The sequence below is a fragment of the Conger conger genome, chromosome 3, assembly GCF_963514075.1.
Source record: "Conger conger chromosome 3, fConCon1.1, whole genome shotgun sequence".
Lineage (NCBI taxonomy): Eukaryota > Metazoa > Chordata > Actinopteri > Anguilliformes > Congridae > Conger > Conger conger.
In genome coordinates this window covers 24,318,809-24,343,460 of record NC_083762.1, presented here as the reverse complement: position 1 = coordinate 24,343,460, position 24,652 = coordinate 24,318,809, and the positions used below count along the sequence as shown (strand labels likewise).

At 41.5% G+C, this 24,652-nt stretch overlaps 1 protein-coding gene across 3 annotated transcripts in view; it reads right to left on the bottom strand.

The window, feature by feature from the left end:
• gria3b (glutamate receptor, ionotropic, AMPA 3b) overlaps positions 1-24,652 on the bottom strand; it is a 126,811-nt gene that overhangs the window by 72,176 nt on the left and 29,983 nt on the right. For all 3 annotated transcript variants that reach the window (XM_061233553.1, XM_061233551.1, XM_061233552.1), the window contains exon 3: positions 18,127-18,366. In XM_061233553.1, coding sequence (XP_061089537.1) covers positions 18,127-18,366 — 240 coding nt within the window. The remainder of the gene's footprint in view (positions 1-18,126; positions 18,367-24,652) is intronic.

Here is a 24,652-nt window from a genome sequence, read left to right as displayed (position 1 = left end):
AAGCTGAGCCGAATGACTAAGGCGCATGCGGTGATTGCATAAATTCTCGGGACAACTACAAGATTTCCTTATCTGGATCGATAAATCCGTACAGTACGAAAGCTCGTCTGTGAGGCAGCGCCTCCAGACACGTGTGGCAGTCGTCATTTGTCACAGAAGGTCGCTGTTTAATATGCTGCACACCTCGTCGGCAATACGGGAGTCAGTGGAGCGTGCAGCTATACCTCCCCAGTCTGTAATTCAAGCGCCGGCGATGTATGGGTATCTGCCATCTGTTGGCTTCTCGTGCGTCTTCCCGTCAGTCTCAACGAACAACTCTGTTTTTGTGTCTCAAATTTCCTTCACTCCAATATTTGATTGTCAAAAAAGGCATTCTCATTAAGCGTATTGTCAAAAGGTCTCCCTTTTCTCAGATGGACTGGAGCGATCGCGATCGCATATACTTCAACTGCTTGCTCATATAACAGCGCTGAATAAATAAAGACTCCCCTTTAGACGGTGAATTTAACAATGAAAATGAAATTCTATGGTGAAATGTATAATGTATTTCGACAATGACAAGCATATACATATAACATGAGATATTAATAGCAATGAATAAATGCATTAAAGTACATGCAGGCTCTAACACCTGACTTCAATATTAATATTTAATATCTGTATCAAGCTGAATGAATTTTCCCTAGGGGAAGTGTTCCACTGGACATTATCTACACTCCCCTCTACAGGCCTACTTTCTTTGGAGAACAACCTTACGTGCTCTTATTGGGACCAGGTTTTTCATTGATAGTGTAACTGACTCTGATGTTACGATATTACATGAAAAGCATAATCTTCTACATATGTTGCCTATGTTGAGAGTCAGCCTGTAAATGTCAGGCAGACGGGGGATGAATGCCCTGCCCATAAGCCTGCCCCCTCAGCATGTTGACACCCATCTGGTCTGAGGGGGAATGAATAGCCCTGGCTGTAAAAGATAAAAATGTGCTGTCTTGTGCCGTAATGATACCTGTCACCAACGCAGAATCCTGTCAAGAGAAGCTTTTCAGATCAAGCTACGTGTAAAAACAGTATGGCAGAGAGACAGAAAGAGAGAGAGAGAGAGAGAGAGAGAGAAGCATATTTCAGCAAGTCCACCCCCTTCAATAGTTTTAAACATGCTGCAGTTTGCAGTACTTCCCTGTAGTGGCTTAACTGTAATTGGGTTCAATATAATCTATTCCGTTTTCCTGTGGCACCGGATGCTTTATCAAGGTCTCGAACCACAGTGGACTCTCAGCTTTCCCACTACTCCTCATATTAGTGTCCTATTTTACAGGTCCTCCCCATAACATTATGAGTGGACCTATAACACCAACTGATCAAACAAACATTTGGCCTCATGTACGGACAGATTTGTTCTTAAATGGCTCGTAAAAGTGTATTAAAATGTTTTTCTTATTTTAAAGATGTTTTTTAGTGCTTTTTTGGACAGAGTGTAGAGAGTGTAGAGAGACAGGAACTGAGAGAGGGGAAGACATGCAACAAATGCCAGATTCAAACCACCGACGTTGTGGCTTGCAATGAGCATGTGGATGGAGAGTGGTCCCGACCTGTCATACGAATCACGTAAAACAACACACTCCATTCATTTTCTATGAAGAGGCTTGAAGTACATGTCCACACAGCTCACCTGGCTCACAGAACGGGCTCAAAGATCAAGCTTGGCATTGCAGTTTAAATATGAATTAACACTCAGCAACTGCATTGCTTATTTGCTTGCGTCAAGAATGTTTTTTCATGTTTTCAGAAATTTATTTTAGTGGACATAAGAGAAAGTTTATGAATGGTCGACCATATTGTCATGTTTTGCCAATGAAATGTCTACCCAATCAGGTACCGACTAAGTTGGCAGACTATATCACTTGGTCTTGTTAATCCCATTGGCCATATATCCAACAAAACTAACCTATAATGTATATAATGTATTATAATCTTCATTTAGCACAGTTTTATGAGTTTAGGAGTGTTTGCTGAATCCAACATACCACACTTGTATCTTGAGACCTTCATATTAAATGTAAGAGAAATTTACGACAAGAATACGAATGTTCTTGCATGAGACCCATTGACTCTAAATTATAGTTTATGCCCAACTTCCTTGGTTACTTCCTATGTCCTTAGGAATTCTAACCAGCTAAACTGCGGTTTATTCTTAACCTAGAGTAGCAAAATGAAACAAAATAATGATTGATTAAAAGTATAATGGAAAACTGTTTTGAAACCACCTGCAATGTGGTGCAGTTAAAAAGGACCCTTTGCGTTTGTACCCTGTTGTAACCAGTTGTGTATTGTATACGCTTTATAAATTCCTAAGCTAGCTCAAAAGCTGATTTAGTATCAACCCTTGGGATATGAAACTTACTATAATGAGAAACCTCAACACAGTAATCATGTTTACGAATAAGTTAAATTCAAATAAATGTAAATATATTTACATAAAAAAAAAATCAAAAGCATAGTACACTAACTTCATCCAGCTTTCTTTTTTGTTTTCGGCAAATACATTTCTGAAGAGGATCTCAATTTAGAAATGCAAAAGCCAACACTTCCTAATTGCTGTGAATTTCTGAACTGGATAAAAATACAATAGGCCTAGTTTCTATTGAACTACAATGTGGTTCACTCATAGCTTTGACTAAGTAATTTAATGGCTTTGAGTTAATGACGAAGCCCACAGGAGTAAGAAATATGGGCTAGCATCAAATTTGTCTGTATGCCCTGCAAAATAGCTTCCACCAACTCTAATCACAGGTTTGTTTGTGGGATAGCCATGCACAAACCACACCCAGTCACCCCCGTGCTCTTAAATTAGACTGCCTCTCTATATTTAACACCTCTCATCAGGTACAATGCCTTTTAAAATCTTTTCAAAGTGGCCCAAATGACTCCTAGTCATCCCATCTTGAACAAATTGTCTTCAGGTATTCAGACGAAGGGAACAGTCTTCACCACTCTCCTGAAACTAGCAAGATGGGTTAGGGGTGAACATTTCCTTGTTTTTCATTTTATTGTTTTTGCTCAGTAACACGAAGGCTAAAAGGCAGTCTCGGGTGGAGAGCAGAAGGTGATAGACGCTTTCTGTCAAGAAGTAGTGCTCAAAATTACCTCTGGCCTCACACTGTGCAGCCACCAATCCATAGCACTGAGTGAAACATGCGGTGCTAATCCAGACCATCTGGGGCCTTATGTAGGCTTTCCGCCGGCTTTTCACAGCCTGTTTCAAGCAGCAGGACTGGTCATATACACTCAATGAGCACGTTATTAGGTATTTATTAGACTTATTTTTTAGACGTATTAAGTGCTGCTGTTGCCTATCTACTTACAGGGTTGACACATTGTGTGTTCAGAGATGCTCTTCATGCCACAGTTGTAATGCCTGGTTGTTTGTGTTACTGTCACCTTCCTGTCAGCTTCGACCAATCTGGCCCTTCTCCTCTAACCTCTCTTATTAACCATGCATTTCTGCCCGCAGAACTGCTGCTCACTGGATGTTTTTTGTTTTTCGCAGCATTCTCTGTAACAAAAATGTCATTTAGATCACATTTCTTCAGACATTCGGTCTGAAAAACAGCTGAACCTCTTGTCATGTCAGCATGCTTTTATACATTTAGTTGCTGCCACATGATTGGCTGATAAAATATTTGCATTAACAAGCTGGTGTACAGGTCTACCTAATAAAGTGATCACTGAGTGTATATCTGAGTGAGGCCATTAGTGATCAAAGACATCCCAGTGTCCCCAGCAATGTGTCTACACATGGAATTCTAATGATACAAACCATAACCTATACTGACACATGCTGACACGTGCATGTACGTACATACACATGTAAGTTATGAAACCCTATACAGGAAGTCAACTTAGGCTTTTATGCTTACACTGTCATAAAATAATAGATTGAGATATTTTGTTTTGATAAATGTGCTTTGAAAGAACTCCTGCATGAAAGAACTACAACATCTTACCAGAGGAAAAATTGCTTGGTTTAAAGATATCAACTCATAATCCCACAACTGTGATCGGTGGTGTAATATCAACTGTGATATTTTAATCACATCGTGCCTTTGCATTTAAAGTGAGTACAAAAATTGTAACAAACAGTTTCTCAATGTGACAGATACACTTAAAAATAAATGAAGTACAGAGGAGAGCATAGACAGATATTTATGTTTTTTCCGTTCCATTTAGAAGGTCCTCTTTGAGTTCAGTGTAGCTCAGACACACTGGACTTGAATGATGGTAAATAGCCCTAATGCAGGCCCTTAGGTTACTACTGTCTCATTTAGCAGAGTCAGATGTCAGCACAAACACCCTGCTGACCCCCAGGCCTCTGCCTTGGCCTTGCCTCTGCGCTACTTTTTATCTTGTTGAAAGTTCGATATTTCTTCTGTGACCAGTGGAGACTGGTACTCTCCTCTAAGCGGCAGAGGAAAAAAAGCGGAGCCATAAAGAATCCTTTTTTTTTCGCCTGCAGGTTATTCTGTGTCTTGTTTACAAGGGCACGACTTTTTTTTATTACCTCCATGCGCGTGGGACGAGGAGTGGTAACAGTCTATTGAACCGTGGCAATCTGCCTGTACTTTGCTTGGTGTGAAATGATAAAAAGCTTGCATCGGTACTGGAAAGGACACTGTTCTCCGACCAATAATGGACCCTTGCTTCAGTAGTGCTGTGATTCTGCGATCCGATAATTACGTTTTGTGTATAGAGGGGCTAGCTGCAAGAGATCACCTTCTCAGCACGATAATTATTTTGTTGCCTGATGTGATTACCAGTTGTCTCAGCTAAAATGGCCATTCACGCAAATATAGGCACACATAATAATGAACAGGTGATGCCGAGCTTGAAATATGCAAAGGGTTTGAAACCCAGGGTCTCCTTTCACCAGGAATCAAATGACCCAAATCACAATCACAAAGTGTTTTATAGCGACAAAGAAAACATACTTTAGCTTCCACTGATGCAGAAGTAAATTATCTTGATGGCTTTTTCTGTTCAAAACAACATTAGCATTAGATGTCCTTAACTGTAATTATGATATGCTGATATAATCAATACAATAAGAAAAATTATGGATAAATGTTAAGTTTATCGGATATATAGAAATATTTAAATAAATATCCACATCCTATATGGTGTCCTATTCATAAAGAAACATAATTAAATTAGACTGTACAGTACAATAAGAAATCAACAAATCAGGAAGTCAAGAGTCAAGGTAATTACTAAGTGTGTAATTTGTGTATAGATTAACCCACATTAAAAAACATTGCTCCTGTGAAATGAATACATGACTGTGGCTTTCTTCTCACAATCAAGATTTTTCAAGATATTAAAGGTATCAACAAGATACAAAAATAGAAAATAAACTTGAAACACTAACTTAAATAAAACTATACAATAACTACACGGACACACTGTAATAAGCATGCTGTGGGCCACAAACTGTGAGCCCTGCCTTCACAGTTTAGCACATTACTTTAATGAACTTTGTTATATGATATTTTCTCTCTCAAGATTTTATAATAAATATTACTGTAATTTCAAGACTTATTTATTTATAAATCTTTCTATAAATGTACTTAGTGGCAGTAATATCATATGTGTCCCTCATTGAATGTTATAGAATAACTGACCCACCACATATCACAATGTTATGAAACAACACATCAGCAATGACCTCTGCTCACTTTAACTCCAGCGTAGTGACAAAGGCTGACATATGTACCAATAGTTATGGCACTATTGCCATTTTCAACACCTAATTCCATGTTGGGAAGGGCTAAAAACCCATTAATTCCTGTGTTTACACACAGCTCCCCTGGTTAATTCAAGCCAGGTTAATTGTACTCAATAAATCTGGAGCCATGTACTGAACGAATGCAATTACAGAGAGGCCGATTGCATACTATGTTATTATTTATGAAAAGCTGTGAATGGTTGTAATGTTCGCTACCCAGTGGGGACTAGAAGTATGTGGTTTGCAGTTGTAGGCTGGCAGTAAGTTATGTTAAAGAATGCCATTCTTTGCTTATCCTTAGTATATCTTTTATAATTGGATTTATGTGACGACTGCAGAATAGCTACCTATCAATACCAGAACTTTGACAATCTCTCATGAATTAATGAATCTTTCTATTTTTATACATATTTTTATGAATAATTCCTATTTCATGTGCATACATTTGTGTGTGTGTCTGTGTGTGAATTTGTGAAAGAACACATTATAATTTTTTTTATTTTGTTAATAAAGCATTAAAGTTAGTGTAATCTAATTTAAGTTCTTAAAGGTTACTGCAATGCCTCCCTGCTTCCCCGGTGCAATGTTTCTCCGGCCAGTCAGAATAATTACAGCGGGCTGTAGATGGCACAGCTCCTGTGTGCACAGCTCCGTCCGCGGTACTGAAATGTCCCCTGAACCGTGGTGAGCCGTTCTGACTGGAAGTGCGGAAACTCCCCCGATAAGAGCCCGGTCTGACACACAGCAGGCACTGCAGCAGAGAAAGAGCTGTCCTGGGCGCTTAACAGCAACAAAAACGGCCAAATCCAAACTCTCTCCTTCAGCACCGTGCAGCTCCACAGCAAAGATAAAGATGTGACAGTACAACTCAAGCATTTGTGTGACAGTTCAGAAATTAACTACAGGAAGGCTCTTGGGAATCCTAGCCCAAGAAACCCTGTGCTACTGTTCTATTTTAAACAATCGTGCATTCGGCATATTTAGAAAGACTATATTGGGTAATATTTTCGACCATTTTATGTTGCTTTGAAATTCCTTTCAATGAGCTCTGCTACACTGCTCATTCTTGCTGTCTCAGCGTGACAGTGTGCCAAAATGTGTATCACAAACAAAAGGCCCCATCTGAATAACTACATTCAGCAAAAGTGAGGTTAAGTCTGAATTCAAGAGTCTTAAAACATCTCCATTACAGCTTCATTGGCTTCTCTTCCCCCCACAGACGGTGAGAAAATGAACACATGCTTAAAGTTTGATGAGCTCTCACCTCAGGTCTGCCTGTGCTGACACCTGATTTCATCAGCCCTAACATACACAGCATGGATTAAGAGACAATTTCCAGTGATCTGTTTGGACAAAACACCTGTACAGGTGCAAAGAAAGAAAAAACATATCTCCCTCCATAGTCCTTAGACTGTGACAAAGATGTCCGCTCTTCTGGCCTAGCTAATGAATGTGGTACTTTCCCGCTTGTGTTGTGAATGTAACTGAGAAAGGGGGGAGGGATGCAGCAGAATTGAAGTAGGTCTTTGAAGTGCCGTTTTCATTAATTAACATGTATCTTCAGCCAAGTGCAGTTCTAATCGCACGGCTCCTGAAGGCCGCCTAACCAAAATCAAACTGAAACGGCGTGCGAAGCATATCTTTGAAAGATGATGCCAGTGGCGGCGTAGAGTGCTTCTCCCCACATCTTTTTAATTTTCATGGCTCACAGGCTGATAAAGGCCCGCTGCTGTGTCAAAACCCGCCGCAATTATCGGCGGCATCAGCCTCATGACTCATACCCAGCGCATAAACATATTTTTTTCTGGTGGTCAGCTATAATTCACTTTTAATCTCCCTGGCTAAGCCTATTTAGATTGCAGGGATACCACCCATAAAATTGTGAAGAAATGAATAAAACGCAGGCCATAACTATGGCTCTCCAATGAGGTGCGAAAAAATTGTTATGCGGGGGAGTGTGCCAAACAAATGTTTCCCACCAGACAGGGCTGTTGGTTGAAATTCAGTGTTTCGTTCCATTTTTATGCTCATTATCATGGGATTTTATAGAACTTTTAGTAATTCCACAAGACATTTACAAGAGAGGTAAGTGTGTTTTATGGCTAGTAAATCATTCTCTGCCTGTAATGGGTTGTACCATGAACATCAATTTTAAATAAAAGCTGATCACTATCAAAAAGGAACAACAATTTCTGGGAAGTCTCATTGAAGTAGTCATTATTTAATCATTAATAGTTCAACAATTATTTTTGCAAAATTATGTACTGTATATTTATGTGTACTTTGTTAAAACACAACTTGTATTAGGACATAAATAGAATCCCCTACCTGACTGAACCCATAAATAACTACAAAGGACACCTTGACTAAGAGGATGCTAGAAGTCTCTACCAGGTTTTATCCATTTACTATCCTCTCCCATAAAGAGTCAGAGCTCTGTCCCCAAAGGCAGGGTGAACTGGCAACACCAAATCTGCTACGTGCACTTAAAGGAAATATTGAGCATGCATAATATAATTGTTTACAGGATGCGCATATTCAGGGTGTCCTACATTGCTAAAATCAATGTAATATATTTTATACATACATTCACACATTTTCCAAATAGTTAACAGTCGTGTTTGTGAAAAGTGCTGTAAACATTTTACAAAAATCTTGTTCTTTCAAAGCTACGTCATGCTATGTGTATGCGGACATTTATACTTTTTATGACAGTATGTAAGAGGGGTGTCCAGCGTACTGTATATTTCTTGAAAAATACATTTCGGTTTGTCTGGCCAATTCGATACAAACCGTGCACTAAATAAAACCTTCTCAGCAGCCAACGAGTATAAAGGAGACTGGAAGCAAAGATCAGGTCAGTTTGTCTGCTGTGATGCTACACTGAAAAATAATTAATTTTGTTTGCTATAAGTCCTTGAGGCAGAAGTCACTAGCAGGTGAAATGGTTTTATTCTGCTTCACTGAACACCAAAAATCAGTCCAGGACTATGGCGCACATAACTGCAAGATCAGTAGAAAACTGCGAGTAGAAAATGGATGTACACAGACAGGCATTAACCGCAATTCTTACTGGCCTATTTTCATTCTCATTTCACCAACAGTGTTATAGGTGAGTCTAAGGCACAATATGTAATAATAAATAATGTGTGCGCAGTTATACATAAAATGTATAGTGAAAGTTATGAGTGAGCTGCAGTATGATTTTTGTATTGCGCTCCATATGCAGAATTTCAGTCCTCGGCTTGGGCGTGCAATTTATTCGATGGTTCTATTTGTGTCCGTGGAGATTTATATTTCCTGACAAATGCATAATTCAGCTTTGGTGAAGTGGAAGAAAGGAATTCTAAAACACATGAGCTGTGAAGGCTGGGTGTGATTGATATTCCATCTTTTCTGATGCTTGGGCGCATCATTTGAGCGAAAGTCCAAGACTCGCGAAGAGAAGCGCTGACTCCACGCAAAATGACAGGGGAAGTGTTGAAGGCATACAGTACACTCTTCCCTCCCATGAATAATTCATTCCATGGTTTTCCGGAAACTGGGGGGTTAAAAACAGGCTAAATGATCCAGGGAATTCTGAATAAAGTTGTAATGCACAGTATTTACGACAGGCAAACAGAAGGCTTCACTCTCACTTCCGTGTGTGTGTGTGTGTGTGTGTGTGTGTGTGTGCAGGGACCTATTGTTAAGAGGTCGCAGCGAGGAGGAATGTCGACTCAGCTGGCTTCCTCACTTGGTCCATGGATTACTGCACAGAGAAATTAGATTCCCTAGAACTGGAAATTCTCCATCTGTTCTAAACACACACTACTCAGCACTCTCCATATATCAGGCCATCCTACAACACACTCATTCGACACGCATCTCTCTCCCTTACTTTATCAGATATAGCTTCACCATGGTTTATTTTGTAGTAGGGAAGGACTTGTGTTTCTGTGCAGTCCTTCAATACTTGGGTACAATATTAATTAGCAAAAATGACCAGTAGAAATTCACTGCAGTTTTGTACTGGTCATTTTTGTGCAGCTCTTCTTCAATACAATATTCATATTCATTCACAAAAATTGCACTGGCTTTGTGTCATATTACTTTGAGGTGATGATGTACCACTTTCATATCCACACATGATAAAGAAACTAGTTAATCACATTTTTTTATTTGAACCCTGTTTTTTCTTTTAAAACTCCACTGAAGGCCATGTTTGCTCTCAAGTGCAAAGAATACTAAAGGAATTAAGTAAGCCTGCATTTATATCAGGGACAAAGGCAGGCAAAATGTCTGGCTTGTACATCTGAAAAAGGCTTTGAAGAGGACAGTGACACGGGCTGAAAGCAAAGGCAGTGACACTGTCTGCGGAGAGAGACCAGAGGAGCCAGTGCCCATTGCCAGCACGGCCTCTCGCTCTCCCTTTTGGCTGCCAAGGAGGAAGAGACTAAAGAGCGGTCATTCATGGGCAACCTGCCCCCCCCCCCCTTCCTCATGCCCCTTCTGGCGGGGGCAGCCATGCTAGCCGTGCCAGACGGTATTCATCCCTTGTGTTAACAGGGAATCTGACAAACAGGGTCCTTATTGTGAATTAACTGGGGTTTAATATAAAGCCAGCCCACTTTCCTGTGAGCGGTCCCTTTCACCACCCACGACGGCGGGTCAAGCTCGGCTGCCAATATACAGTACAGTATCTCCCTCAGCCCACCTGAGAGAGAGGGGGAGAGAGAGAGAGAGAGAGAGAGAGAGAGAGAGAGCAAAAACGCAAGAGAAAGTGACACAGAAAGTGAAAGAGACAGGAAGGGGAGAGAGAAAGAAAAGGTGAAAGATTAAGAGGAAGAATGAGACCGACAGACGACAGCGAGCGAAAGGGCAAAGACAGAGAGAAAGAGAGGGAGGAGAGGGGTCCATTTAAACGATTGCAAATGTGTCTTTTGGATGTCTGCACACGCTAGGGTTTCAGGCGGAACGGGGGAATCGGTGCTGACCACACCGTTGAGCCCGTTTCGGGGGAGCCGAGAAAGCACAGAAATGAAACCCGTGTGAAGGTTGTCCGCCGGTTTCTGTCTGCGCAGAAAGAGCTCGCAGAACGGGGCGTGGGTGCGGAGCGGAGGCCCTCCCACCCGTGCCCTGTTAATTAGCTTGTGCCCGGCCGCTGGGCGAGCCCACTGAGCCGTTTAGCGCCGTTTGATTAATCTCGTCTGTCCCAGCGCGGAGGAAACCAAGACGACGTCCAGCCGTGTCTCTCGCAAGCCCTGACCCTCAGAGTGACGGCCCCCGACCTGCAGCTCATTCCAGGCGAGGTGTGGAAGGAGTCTTCCTGGACACAGTGTGAATGGGTATAGCTATCACTATCTTGGTGTGTAACCAGGGCCCGTTTGATCAGAATCCTCAAGAATTAGACACCCCAAAAATTCAGCACAGAAGAAACTTACATACATTTAGTTTAGTGTCAACACTAGAAATTTTTGACCACTGAAATGTTGGCAGTATTCTACAGTAAAAATGCATTTTTTAAGTGCATCAGTTTAAGTTTCACTCACTTCAAAGGCTTCTTTACGCTCATGTCTGATACATCTGCCAAATCAGCTTGATGTTTGGCTGATGTGGTTGTGAGTTATGTGACAACGTGTGTGTTGTGCTTTTGACAGACATTTCATTTCCCCTAGTTGTTGCATTTGTTGTTCCTATGCTCCTATGACCGGCTCTATAACAGGTTGTCTCATTATTCATTCCCACTTATTACGGATTTTGCTAGAATATTGTTGACAGGAGAAGATGTGTTTTGGAAGGTGCTCAACAAATACGATACTGGCAGAATCTGAAACTATCTCTGTACGTGGTTTGGATTGGGTTTAGACAAATCTGATCCATCTACAATTTGTGTTCAGACCACAGTCACTGAATATGACAGGAATTGGAGTTGTCAGTAAATTGGATACGTATATGTTGCATAAAAAGACAACTGTAAATTTGGCAAACGCAAGAAAGGCCTTTCCCTACAATGTGCTGTACATTTAAAGCTGCCGGACTATGACCACACAATCAAAAGTGCTTGCTTTAAATGGAGACCAAACCATTACATCTTAAAGTTAACACAACTAATCTATAAAACCGACGTCTCAACGATGTCTGTCATAATCAGCTGGCTGATCTAGTATTTCATTTTTGGCCTGACATTGATGTTAATAGGGCATTGCTCCCTCTTACTGGCTGTACTTTTAACATCTTAAAAACAGTTTTCTTGTCAGGGTGTTGAGTTAAAGACAATTTCATATGTGACATACAGGTCCTCTCTAAATAATCGAACAGAGATTTACACTTTAACTCAACATATTTATTGGCATTCAAACAGGCAGATCTGTGCCGCCATCCTGGCATAATGGGTCAAAAAGGGTTTCATGCATGGCCTCCATAGCTTTATTTGCTCTAATGAAAGTGTTTAGTCGATCAAACGAGAAGAGTGTGAGGTAGTACTCTGATGCGCATGAAAAACAATCTTCAGTCATCAGGCCCTGCCACACAGTAGCGACTGAGTGCTGTGGTTTTACCCAGAGCACGGTTCATAGCTAAGGGTTCCAGGAAACATGCTGCTAGCCAGTTACTGAATCTTGTCCAACTGACTCGATGTTTTTAAAACACAAAAGTCTATATTTTTTGTTGTTGCTTCGTTTCATGTTTGCAACCAGAAGAATGAAGAACCAGCAAAATGAACTCTTTAAATTAAGTCTAGCCTGATTAATTTTAGCTGTACATATATTTATAAATCGCAAGACTTTAACAAATCAGTTATTACACAGAGTGTAACATTTATCAAGCCAGGTTTATAGCTAATTTTGCCAGTATTACATCTTATGAGAAGCTCCATTATATTTGGATTAGAATAACATTGCGGTTCATTAATAATTTTTTGCTAACCCCCTGGATTAACTCAAATTTCCTGGGCAAACTATTTGTGCAGCTTTTCGTGAACGCAATTGTAAAAATAATAGATTCGCATTATCCTTATTACAAATTGTGAACAGATGAGGTTAGCATTGGACACACCTGTGCATATGGTCAGCTCTGATTAGCTTTCCTTTAATCTGTAAGAATCCATTGCATTTAAGAAGATATCATTCTCCTAACAGTGGAGCATTGCTGTGAATCAGCTGCTGTGCTTATAAAGAGGATATAATGTACTTATAGAGCTGAGAATAACACAGATGGAAAATATATTCATTGCTCTGTCTATGCTTGGTACAGTGTTAAGGGAACATAGTAATGCCACACACTGAGGTACTGCAACTGTATACTTTAATACACTGTTAAAATAAAAATGCCTGCTGAAGAAATGGCATAAAGAGCAATATCTGTGTTTTCATAGTATAACTTACATTTTATATTTACGGTATGCTTAATATAACTGAATTTGTTCTTTGTCATTTTTGTAATATTTGACGGGTGACAAAGGTGCAAAGGAGGTACAAACATCTGCGGTTTGAATCTGTAACTACCTTGGGCACCATAGCGCTGGGCCCCAATACACCACAGAGTCAAACACGCAGAGAATGAATTCAATGTCCTGATGTGGCACTCATTTGGGCTAGCACTGTGCAACACTGCCATTATTTATACTGGCAAAAGAAGCAGCACTCTCTGAATCAAGGTTTCCATAGAGGCACCATGTCTAGTTCAAGGCTTCTTTGTTCGATCTGGAAGATTTAATTCGGGAGATTCTGCAGTTTTCACACTGACCATAGATACAAGCCAAAGAACCCTTTGTGGAAATGCTATCTGGAGTTATAAGGATGCCCAGCTATCTAGGCAACCTATGTCATCAGCCGCTGTATGTAAAACATGATTGGCCAACAGTCAACCCTAGCCGTGTAAACCCATCATGGACCTGTACAACCAAAGGTCCCACTTCTGTCACTTCTGTCGCGCTGGGCCGAAATGGCAGTCGCAAACCTCAAGTGAAAACGAAACTGCTTTTTCACCCAGACGAGACGGATGGCGGCGCCTCCACCCCCCCCCCCCCCCCCCCCCCCATCCCCGCGTTTCCCGTTTTTACGGTTTAAGCGAAATGGGCATTTGGCGTGAGGCCTATGAGAGCGGCTCGTAAATCACGCGGAGGTGAGAGTGCTGATTCAGGGACATAAGGTGAGCCGCAGGCCGAGGAGAGACAATAAACCCAGTAATCATCCCTCTCTGCCACTATCAGAGCACCCCTGACTGCAGAAAATACACCCCACTTCCTCTCGCACACTGCTTCCTCTTTCTCCAAGATGAACAACCCACACAAAATTAATCTGGACAATGGTACACATTCATAACAGTCTTTGGACTTTGGCTGTTTTGAGCTCCAAGGAATGAAGGCCTGAAATAAATCTAAATTTGTCCTTCGCTTTGACTTGGCAGGGTTAATTACGAATCAGTGTTGGGCAAACACTGATTCAATTCAAGCAGAAACGAGAATGAAATTTGCAGCAAGGCTGTGTACAGAAAAATAAGAGTTGTTCATTTTCGTATACTGCAGCTATGACATGTTGTACTCAAACTCAAATTCACAGATTTTATGTAACAACATAACTTCACGTAACAATATTTGAAGAAAGTCATTCTTCAGATTTGTCTAAAAGGTTAAGGTTATACCATGATGCTAACAACCCAATGAAAAACCATTTGGTTAAAAAGGACTCTCCGTGCTATGATTGATTTGTATGCGTCAAATAGTGTGTAGGCGCTTTATAAATTGTAATTGTAAATATCAGCATAATGACATGTGTATGGAACTCCAAATATTAACCTCAAATTGTGGACACACAACCGTTTCATGGCCAAAACAAAGAACCATGGCTTAGAATCAGAAGCCTTAATAGTATGTCTCAAATGCACATTCATTTTTAAACAGGTGTGCAATCAGATTAGAGCAAAAGGCTCTATTGACAAATTAAAAACCACAGGTAATCCCCATTACATCACTGTGATTGAAAATGATTTACATATCTCTGCGTAAATGTTATTGTTATTGATGCTCACACTCTCTCCGAAGAACATTATGTAGCATGCAGAATACCAAGTTATACGCCAGCTGTTCATAAAAGGGCAGGCCTCCACCTAAACATTCATTTTCCCCAAATGTCCAGCTACAGCACTCTGTCACAAGCATTTAGCCCACAAATTGAATCCCTTTCAATGTGTCACTTCCGAGCACGGAGTCGAAGACAATCAGATTTTTTAACCGAAAAGCACTTTGATGTTGTGTGTTTTTCATAAATGAACAGAAAGCCAATATTGCGATTCTAATGGCCAAGTTCCACTGATAAAACGGAAACAAAACCAGGAGATGGACTGACGGGTTGCTCCTTCTTCATTCTGCCGCTAGGTTATTAGCACTTAACTTTTTCCTCCCTATGCATTTACCTCTGCCACGACAGGCCTCTCTGTTCATTTAGCTCTCATTAGTGAGGCAAGGCACTCCTGAGAAACCTGATGCAGTCTGGCAAAGTACAGGCAAGTGCTCAGTCATAAAGCCCTGGCTGACGACACACTGCTGTTTACCAAGTTTCGCCAATCAGGCAGAAGAATACAATGTTGAATTCATCAGTCTCAGGCAATTTCTTTCTGGGCCTAACCACTTTGCTGCCACTAAAAGGCCATTATAGCTGTTGCCCTGGTGTCACCCTCATTTTTGTGACGGAAGCTTTTTTCCTCCAGGTGAAAAGAAAAGCAGGATTGTTATTCCGAGCGGATGGAGGAGTGTTAACTGAATAACCATAAGTTAAACATACATCCATTAGCTAAACGAAACCTCTCGAGCACACTGTGTTTATAGAGTAAAGATGCATACGAAAATACATAACACCTCATATTGTATTCCATGTGCTTTTCAATGAACTGTTAATGGAACCCTGAAAATTTCAACAGACATTTGTGGTCGGGGTGACATCGGCTCTGGAGGTTAAAGCAGTCGGAGGGTTACGGGTTCGATCCCACCCTGGGTGTGTCGAAGTGTCCCTGAGCAAGACACCTAATCCTGAATTGCTCCTGACGAGCAGGTTGGTTCCTTGCATGGCAGCAAATCGCCGTTGCTGTGTGTGTATGTGTGTGTGTGTGCGTGTGTGTGTGAAGGAGAAGCATCAATCGTACAGCGGTTTGGATAAAGGTGTTATATAAAAGCAGCCCATTTACCATATGCAGTAACGCTGTGCTTCTGCACCCTGCATGTGTTAAACTGCACATTTTAATCATGCCTTTGATTTTACACCATTTATTTTGGCGGATTATGAGTGATTTACAAGGCTGTTACTCCAAGATACAGGCAATGCACATATAAAGAGAATATAATAATATATGCCACAGCCGTTTTGCCATTCACTCAACAAACTTGCTTTTAAAATCTCTAAGAGCCCGTTTCAGCAATAATATCAATGTAGAAAACCTGAAATTGGCAATAATGGTATATACTGAAGAGTGAAAAAAATAATTGTCTGTTATTTGAAGTGGTGGACCAACTAGGTTTTAAATTGCTGAAACATTCTCCTCCATTTCTGTGCGGCCAATACAATCTCCACTGCCTGTGAGTTCCAGCTTCTTTGATACACTACACTGGCCTGCCTGACAACAGTGTTTGATACACTGCACCAATAAAGTTTTTTTTTCCTTGAGCCTGCTGTTCGTACTAATAAAGATGCCAGCATTTCAGTGGCAGCTATCAGGACAGGGTGGCTGGTTCTGCAGGCACGGTCATAAAGAGCGATAAGGGAAAGAAGCTTGGCTGTACTCGAACCCGGGTCAGAAAATTAAAAAAGAAAAAAGGAGAACTGAGATTACCCCCCTTCCACTGACTAATGCCTGCTGAATGCCCCCTCCTACCCACTCTCACCTTGAGCCCGGCAGGCTGGAGGAAGCCCAGGGCTGGCTGGCTGTGAGCGGGAGCGGGAGTTGGCCTGAAGGACGCGCGGCGTGTCAAAGTCACAGGGCGGCCTGCTGCGCTCCGTTTTTTGTCTAATCCAATTAGCCGCATGTTATTTCCAGGAGCTGCTGTGGATTAAAGACTCCTGCAGCACCCAGGCCCGTTGGAGCCAAAATACCTGCGCCTGTGTATTCGCCTCATTTAGCATTACGCCAAATTCAATAAATGGAAATAAATATATAAAAGATAAGCCACTGAATGCGTGTGTACTTACTCACACCGTAAAGCAGGGATCTGAGGTATTAGTCTATTTACAGTAATAATGTTCGGGAGGATTGAAGGAATTTTCATTTGAAATTAGCAGTCTGGTTTATCGTAATGTACAGTAGCGCTATATCACGGTACATAGCCTGAGTTTTTGAATTGAGTCAATGATTACACAAGATTTTATGAGTAATGAGGTTGAGTCTATATTGGTCCTTAGTGGCAAACTCTGGTTTTGTTTATCTGTTATGTTAAAAAAATGGTGCATTACCACCACCTCAGGGTATCTGACTCAGTGCTTACATCATGCTGAGGAGAAATGCAACCACACTAGCACCATGTCTACCTCTATTGTTACAAGTGACGTTATCATCAAGAAACATAATCTTTGGATAAAAACAAGTAAATCTGCTGCTGACCACCTTTGCTGTCCTGAAATGTTGCAGTGTACTACAAAACAAATATATTAAAAACATTTTTAAGAGTTAAATAAATGATTAAAAATGATCATCTACAAATATACATTCTCTTGGTCACACTTTACAATAAGGGTATATGAATTGGCATTAACTACTGTATTTGCTAATTAATTGATTGATGTACAAATACAATAATTAAGCATGACATGCACTTTTCATTAATAGTAGATATTAACTATTAATTAATGTATCAATTACATGAATATTAGATAGCAAATCATATGATTAACTTATATTTAGTTAACCATGAACAAATACATTTACCTTTTCATTCCAATAAGATGAACTAATGTAGTTGTTAACATGAATGAATGTACAAATGCATAAACAAAGCTGTACAGATGAACTTTTCAGTAGTCACTTAAAAGTAGTTAAGAACTCCATTAGTTAATGCCAAATCATGTAACATTACTGTAAAGTGTCACCATTCTCTTTGTTGCGTCTTTCCTCCAAAACATAGTGAAATACCTGAGTTCCATTTGAAGCACATTACAAACTTATGTAGGCCTAACCAACATAATGCTATGACTTGGAGCTTTAGCATTCTTAAGCTTGATGTCAATGTGTTATGTCAGAACCATATTGTGCCACCTGTTGACAAAATCATACTCCTACAGAAGTCTAACCTCTGGTTTGTGATTTACACCATGTAATGAGGACTAAATTATATTGTAGATAGTATCCCAAACGGCCAAATGAATCCGGTCCCCACTCACCCCTGTCCGTGTCGTAGAGGTAGACAAATTTCTCCCACTTGTAGTGGGACAGCAGACTCAGGACGGCACCACGCAGGGCGGGCCTCATCTGGATGACGAACTGCACGTCGGCGTCGGTGGGGTAGCTGGGGGTGACGAAGGATGTGTGCAGAGCTCCACAGAAGGAGGTCAGGGTGTTCATGGAGTTCTTGTCATAGAATCCGAAGATGGCATATACGCCCCTGGAGAACTGGGAGCAGACTAGAAACGAAACACAAAAAAACGAAAATTGAGGTCACGTCCGATTTAGCGTAGCGCAAACCAATCAAATCTGAGAAACCCACTTCACTCAGTCATCACATTCATCAGTTTGGAAAAAGCTTGTTAGTTTGTTTATTCAATATGCTGAATGAGATTTTACACTGCACTTGCTGAAGAAAGACGGAGCAAGTAGTGTATTAGACATATTTTGTGTACACACATTAATATTTCATGATTAAATGGGTATGAGATGAGTTTATAAAACAAGAACATGCTCTGTTGATATAGACAGCAGGACAGAAGAGTGCATCCATATATGCACTGACTGATTGCCTTCTTCATTTACGCTTGAATATGGTCCATCTGTTTGGTTAATCATCTATTTCTACAGGAAATGGCCTCAGAGCAGAAATAATTCACTACAGTACCGTCATACAAAACCCACTGAAATATTGTCTCAAGCACTGTTCTGTTATCTGTCCCTCATTGTAGCCACTTTGATTCATTATTCCTGAAAGCCTAGAAATGTGCTCATACCAGACTTGTTGTTGGATCCTGACTCATGACGGCAATCAATCCCTCACAGAAAAGAAGATGAATACAAATATAAACCAGAAAAATATACCATATGTGCAATTCCCCTAAAGACACATCCCAATGTTAAATTCCAGGTTGTAAAACAGATTAATCAGATCTGACCTTGTTATTTTAACAATATGTTATTTTAACAGTACTTCCATAACTCATGGTTTCCAGTTCAATGCAATGTGTTCCTTGTAAAAATCTACAACTTATATCTGTAATGCAAAGTCCCCCGTTGACCCATACTATCTCTCTTGAAAAATGAGGCTAGTCATTCTTGCTCCATAACATGAAGCTAAGACAATGCTCTCAAAAACTACAGGCCCCACCTGGCCAATACTAAACCGTGTTACTAGTGGTGGAGGTACAAAGACACTGTCATTTATAATCCCAGTGTTCTATGATATCGTGCCTTTAGATTGTGATGAAGTATTCCCGTATCTTTAGCTGGCAGCAGATGCTTTGGAGGAGGGCGTATCGATGCTTTGCCAAATTGCTGAAGGACAATGAGGCGAGGACATGGCTCTGGCTCAGGCTGTGAGTATGATTGGGCTTTCTAAATTTGATAGAATTAACCATAGGTTCCTTATGTAAATGTTCCCTGCAGAATGCTGATGGTGAAGTTGCAGATTCACGCTGGAATTAGTCAGTGTGAAACTGGGTTTCCATTTTTCCTTTTCTCTGTCGGTTCCTCTCTAGCTAACACACAGCACCCTCTCAATGCATTAAAGGTTAGCGTGGTGACAACGGAACATCGCAGGAATGCTGTGGCATCTACACATTGGCAGGGGAGGAAACCTACCAGTGAGGGCAGAATGCAGTGAGTGAGTGAACCTCGCTCTGGCACAGGTTGCCCTTGATGTAGACTGGGTTGGACACAGCCCCGATTCCTAGGAGACCCCTGATGGCCGCCTCTCCGGTCCTGCTGCTGGGCTGCCAAGGGGCTTATTAGGGACTTTGAACAAGCTGCCGCTTCCCTTATGAATGCCACTCCTCCCGTTTTCTGTCTAAACACCGGCTATGAAGTCCACTCTTGTGGCCCCTTGGTCCCCGGCCATCTGGACATTCCCTCAAGCGTGCAACCTCTTGGAAAAAGGCACGTCTGTCCACCTAGATTCTCTTTGTTTTCTCCGCAGAATTTACTTTGCAATGTCTTTGCGCTCTTGCTGGAATCCACACATATAATTAGAAACAATAAAAACTCTAGATTGCTGTCAGGGCTAGGGTTCAGGGGGGGTACCCCTCTTGGTACATCTCTTCTGCTCCCTGTAATTAAACGAAAGTTAAATATTTTGTGGGCGGAACAGGGCCAGGGATGAACCTGGTCCCACTTTGGGGTCCATGGGAGTGTGTGCCTCATTGCTTCTCATAATCTCTGGATTCTCATGTGTCAGGCCGGATTTCAGTAAGGCGTATTTACTCACAGCCTCATAGCACAACATTACGAGTCACTGCGTGACTGAGTGACATTCAGGCCACACCGCTTCCTGAAAGACCAACATGCCCCATCAGCCACATCCAGCCTGTCAAACGCATCATCCACAAGCTCACCCCTTCCCTTAAATCTGGACACAAACAACAATGGCAGTGAGCCGAATGAGAATTGTGCTGGAACCGTAACTGGAATCTACTGGATTTCAGCTTGAGCGTATATTATGAAAGCACACACCAGCCTAGTTGTCACCCCCCAGGAGAGTAATCAAAGAATTTCAGCCTCACTGGTTCTTTCTTTCTCTCTCTGCCTAACTCCCTCCCTTACCCTCCCCCCCTCTCTCCCAGTTAAGTAGAATCTCAAATCGCCCGCAGGTGGAAACTGTTTGGCGTAAATGTCAGTGCTGATCACAGAGTGTTCTTCCTATCCCTTTCTTTCTCTTGTGGTTCCCGCTTTCCCTATAGCTGCGTGTCCACATCAACACTGTCCTCCTCTGAAACACGGTCTCTGGGTGCAACAGATAATTGCTTTCTGGAATTACATGAGCTCTTTTCATTTTAAGAACTATTGTGCTTATTAAAATGCCAACGGAAGCCTCCACAACTGCCTTGGCTAAAATGACAAGTGTGATACGTGCTGCTCATCGAAAGTATGGAGTGATGAGGTCTCTCTGCAGGATGTGATTTCAGAGTCTACTGAGCATTAGGTTTGCATTTATTCATCATCCTAATTTTCTATAAAGATTATGAGATTAGGCTTCCCATGAAAAGATCATAGTTAGGCATATTTAATACTGAAAGTCAAATATTGTCAAATATCATTGAAATGTATTGCATTTGGCATGTATATTCCACAATTTTTTTTCCCCAATTATGACCATCGGTCGGATGTTGCCAGTAAGCATGTATGAAATATGATGTGAACTTTTTCCCTGTAACTTTGAAAGAACTTGTTTGAAACAATAAATATAATCCAAGACTGTCTGGGGAATGTTACTGCCATAACACTGTCTCACATAAAACCGGAATGTTCCTCAGCGGTCTCAAAACATTTTGTGTTAGCTGGGGAAAGACTAGTCATGTTCATAAATTATATAGTAAAGTCAGATGGGCTGTGGTACAGGGTTTCAAAAACTGTCCAAGCATTTGACTCACTTCTTGAGTGAGTACTTCTTCTGAGAACCAATCAGTCCGTAGGGTGGCTGCTCTCAACCCATTCATAAATCCCATCTACACCCTGGGGCTGATTCCCCCATGGATCTTTCTGTGCTGTGCTCCCTCTCTCTAACCCTCTCTGCTTTGCCTCTATCTGAAGTAACGTAAACCCACCAAGTTAGCTCACCATGCTCCGAACAGTACAACATGACAAATAAAATACTTCCAGATCAGCTTTGGTTTTTGTGTATATTTAAATCACAATTTCTTCCGTTTTCATAAAAAACTTGGCACAAGTCACATACGCAATCCATTGTGACATGGTAATAGTGCTCCACTGTGACATTGTGGTGGAGAGACTCCATTCTAAGGAGAGACTACGAACCAGGCAGCCTTATACAGCGGTGTTCAGACCATCCTGAGCTAACATGGTCTTCTGAACACAGGGACGTTTTGCAGTTATTTGTTGTAATAATTGTGCAATAATTATTGGTCCAATTCACATCAATCCAAGTGTTTCAGTGTCTGAGATAGTCAATAAGCAACCATAAACATCAACCACTTTCCTCAGGAGAAAAACTACCATTGAATGGATGTTAACTTCAGGTGGAAGCGGCCGCTTCCCTGTGTTCTGTTCAGAACACGGTGAGTTTACGTTACAGTAAAAAAACTTAAGGACTACAGACAGCTCTTCTTAAAAAAAAAAGTGCACATGCTGTAACTCGGTAGTACAGTCTTTAGTTTAATTGATTTTGCCTGAGGAAGTGGTACCTAAGTGCCTCTCACAATCCAACAGCAGGTCCCAATACATACTTTTGGAATCACTGTATTAGAACTGCATAACGCTTATATTTCTGAGGAACTCAGCATAGCCTCTATATGCCTCACAACTGTGTATAATAACGTGACAAAGGATTATTTCCCAGAATCCACCAGAGCCATTCATTTATCTGATTTCTCTCAAGTGTTGCTGCATTATCAGCAAGCTAGCTTTGCATGCCTGTGCTCAGTGCCAATGTGTAATTCAGGGATGTTTTTCCCAATATGAAAATAAAAACATATTTCATAAATATGTAAATTGAAAGTATTTTTTTTTGTGGATGGTAGAAATGTTTTATTTCTCAGGTCACTGCAACTGCTTGGCTTTTGGCTGATCCGTCTCTCTGGCTCATACACTATGCTTCCTGGCAGGGCTTGCAGACAAAGCTACATACCTTACCTTGGCACCACTCAGTCCTGTTCTTCCTGAAAATGTAAATGCTCTCCAGGATGAAAGGTACTACAAATGTCACCGGCAGTATAAATGCATGTTCTGAGACTACGATTCATCAGCAGCACAGGTAAAAACTTCCGCTGAGATGAGATTGCAAGATGATGCAAGCGAGTGCCCTGGTTGTTTATGGCTGCTTGAGATATCTCCACATAAAAATAGCTCTTGATTTTAATGCAGGTACTTGTACAATGTCATGAGCATCTGTCGATGTAGAGCAAGGGAAAAGGCAGCACAGTTTATGGGAGGGGGAAAAATTGGCACTTAAAGTATGATTTCTGCTCCAGGTCTAGTGGGTCTTGCCAGCCACTCAAAACGGAGAATTTTTGCGACCTGCTTTTGGACCTTCTGTTACTGGCTAAACCCCACCTGACATAACCAAGCCTGTGAGCTTGGGCTCATTTAACACTGGGGAAGAGTGTGTACCCCCCTCACCCAACCTAAGACTCCACTCATCTCCTCTCCCTCCGCAGACTTCAAAAAACAAGAACCCAGCTACAACAACCAACCCACTCCTGAGACACTGCTGCGGTAGCCAATGAGCAGCCGGCTAGGGTATTCACCACTCCCCACCTCATCTTTTTCAGCAGTACCGTTTCTCACCTGCGTACAAGAGGGACTTTTCTTGCACGCATTTGCAGCAGCCTCTTTGCACTGAGAACTTTCTTAGCGGGCGTGTGCCAATGGTACACACAAGGAACGTGAGCCAAACTTTGAGAAGTGTTGTCTCGCCCTGCTACACATTTAAGTGCAACGGACAGAAGAAGCAAGGACCATATAGCAGGTTTTATGACATCAGTTAAGTGCACTCGACACTGAAGGGAATGATTAATAAAAAAGGAAAAAAGAGAAAATTATTCAATGAAAGTGGATCCTCTGGTAATATTTGCCAAAATAGAAGGATTTAAAACTAGGACTGAGTCATACCTGGCAGAGGGGGAAAGGCACTTTAGCAGGAAGTGCCAATAAATCGATTTCTTTAAAGCCCATACAGCAAAAAGCCCTCAGAAAAGAGAGATGAGATGCCATGGCTTTGCCAGCTGTTCGGCGAATTCAATGGAAACTAAACTGATATATACAGTAACACACACAAGAAAGATGAGCTGGCTAAGACTCAACGGCATCTATCCCAGTGTTCCTTCAGAGGGCCAAACTAAAGGATGCCCAAGCAATTAACTGCTGTCTTAATCCCATTAAATGATATCAATGCTATGAGCAAACTGCACCTTGTTCCCAGGTATAAAATACACCTCACATATCCCAATAGTCAATGAAAATATGCGGAATGTGATCGTTCTGTCAATAACAGGTAGCACTGCGATAAGGTCATTTCGAGGCGCTTCAGAAATCTTCTCCTATTCGACAGAGGGAGAGATCTCGCTCAACATAAATCTTCAATGTTGCTTTTTTTTATTTTTCAGAAGTGTTTTGAAACACGTAGGGCTTACGGTATTCTGTAATTGGATTTTCAGAAATCTGTTGTCAGGGTCCCTCGCAAGTGACTTAATCCTCAATCAGAGCCGCGGGCCTGTAAGCACGCTCCTCGCCGATGGATAAGGAACTGAGTCTGACTGGGGGGATAGAGGTGTCATTGTTACCAGCAGTGGTAAGGCACAACACAGATATCGTCAAACACACTTCAGTCTACATTGCGGTCTAAAACTGTGGCCTCCTATCGGGGTGAATTTGTGCTTCGCTGGAAAAGGGCGAAAAAGAGCACTCGGGCAATTGACATGCAGATGGTGGTGCTGAGAGAGAGCTGAGGACAGGGGGGAGTCAGTGGGGGACCAGTCGCCCCGCCGTGTCACAACAGGGGCCCTGAAGAACAGCTTAAGTCATTGGATGAAA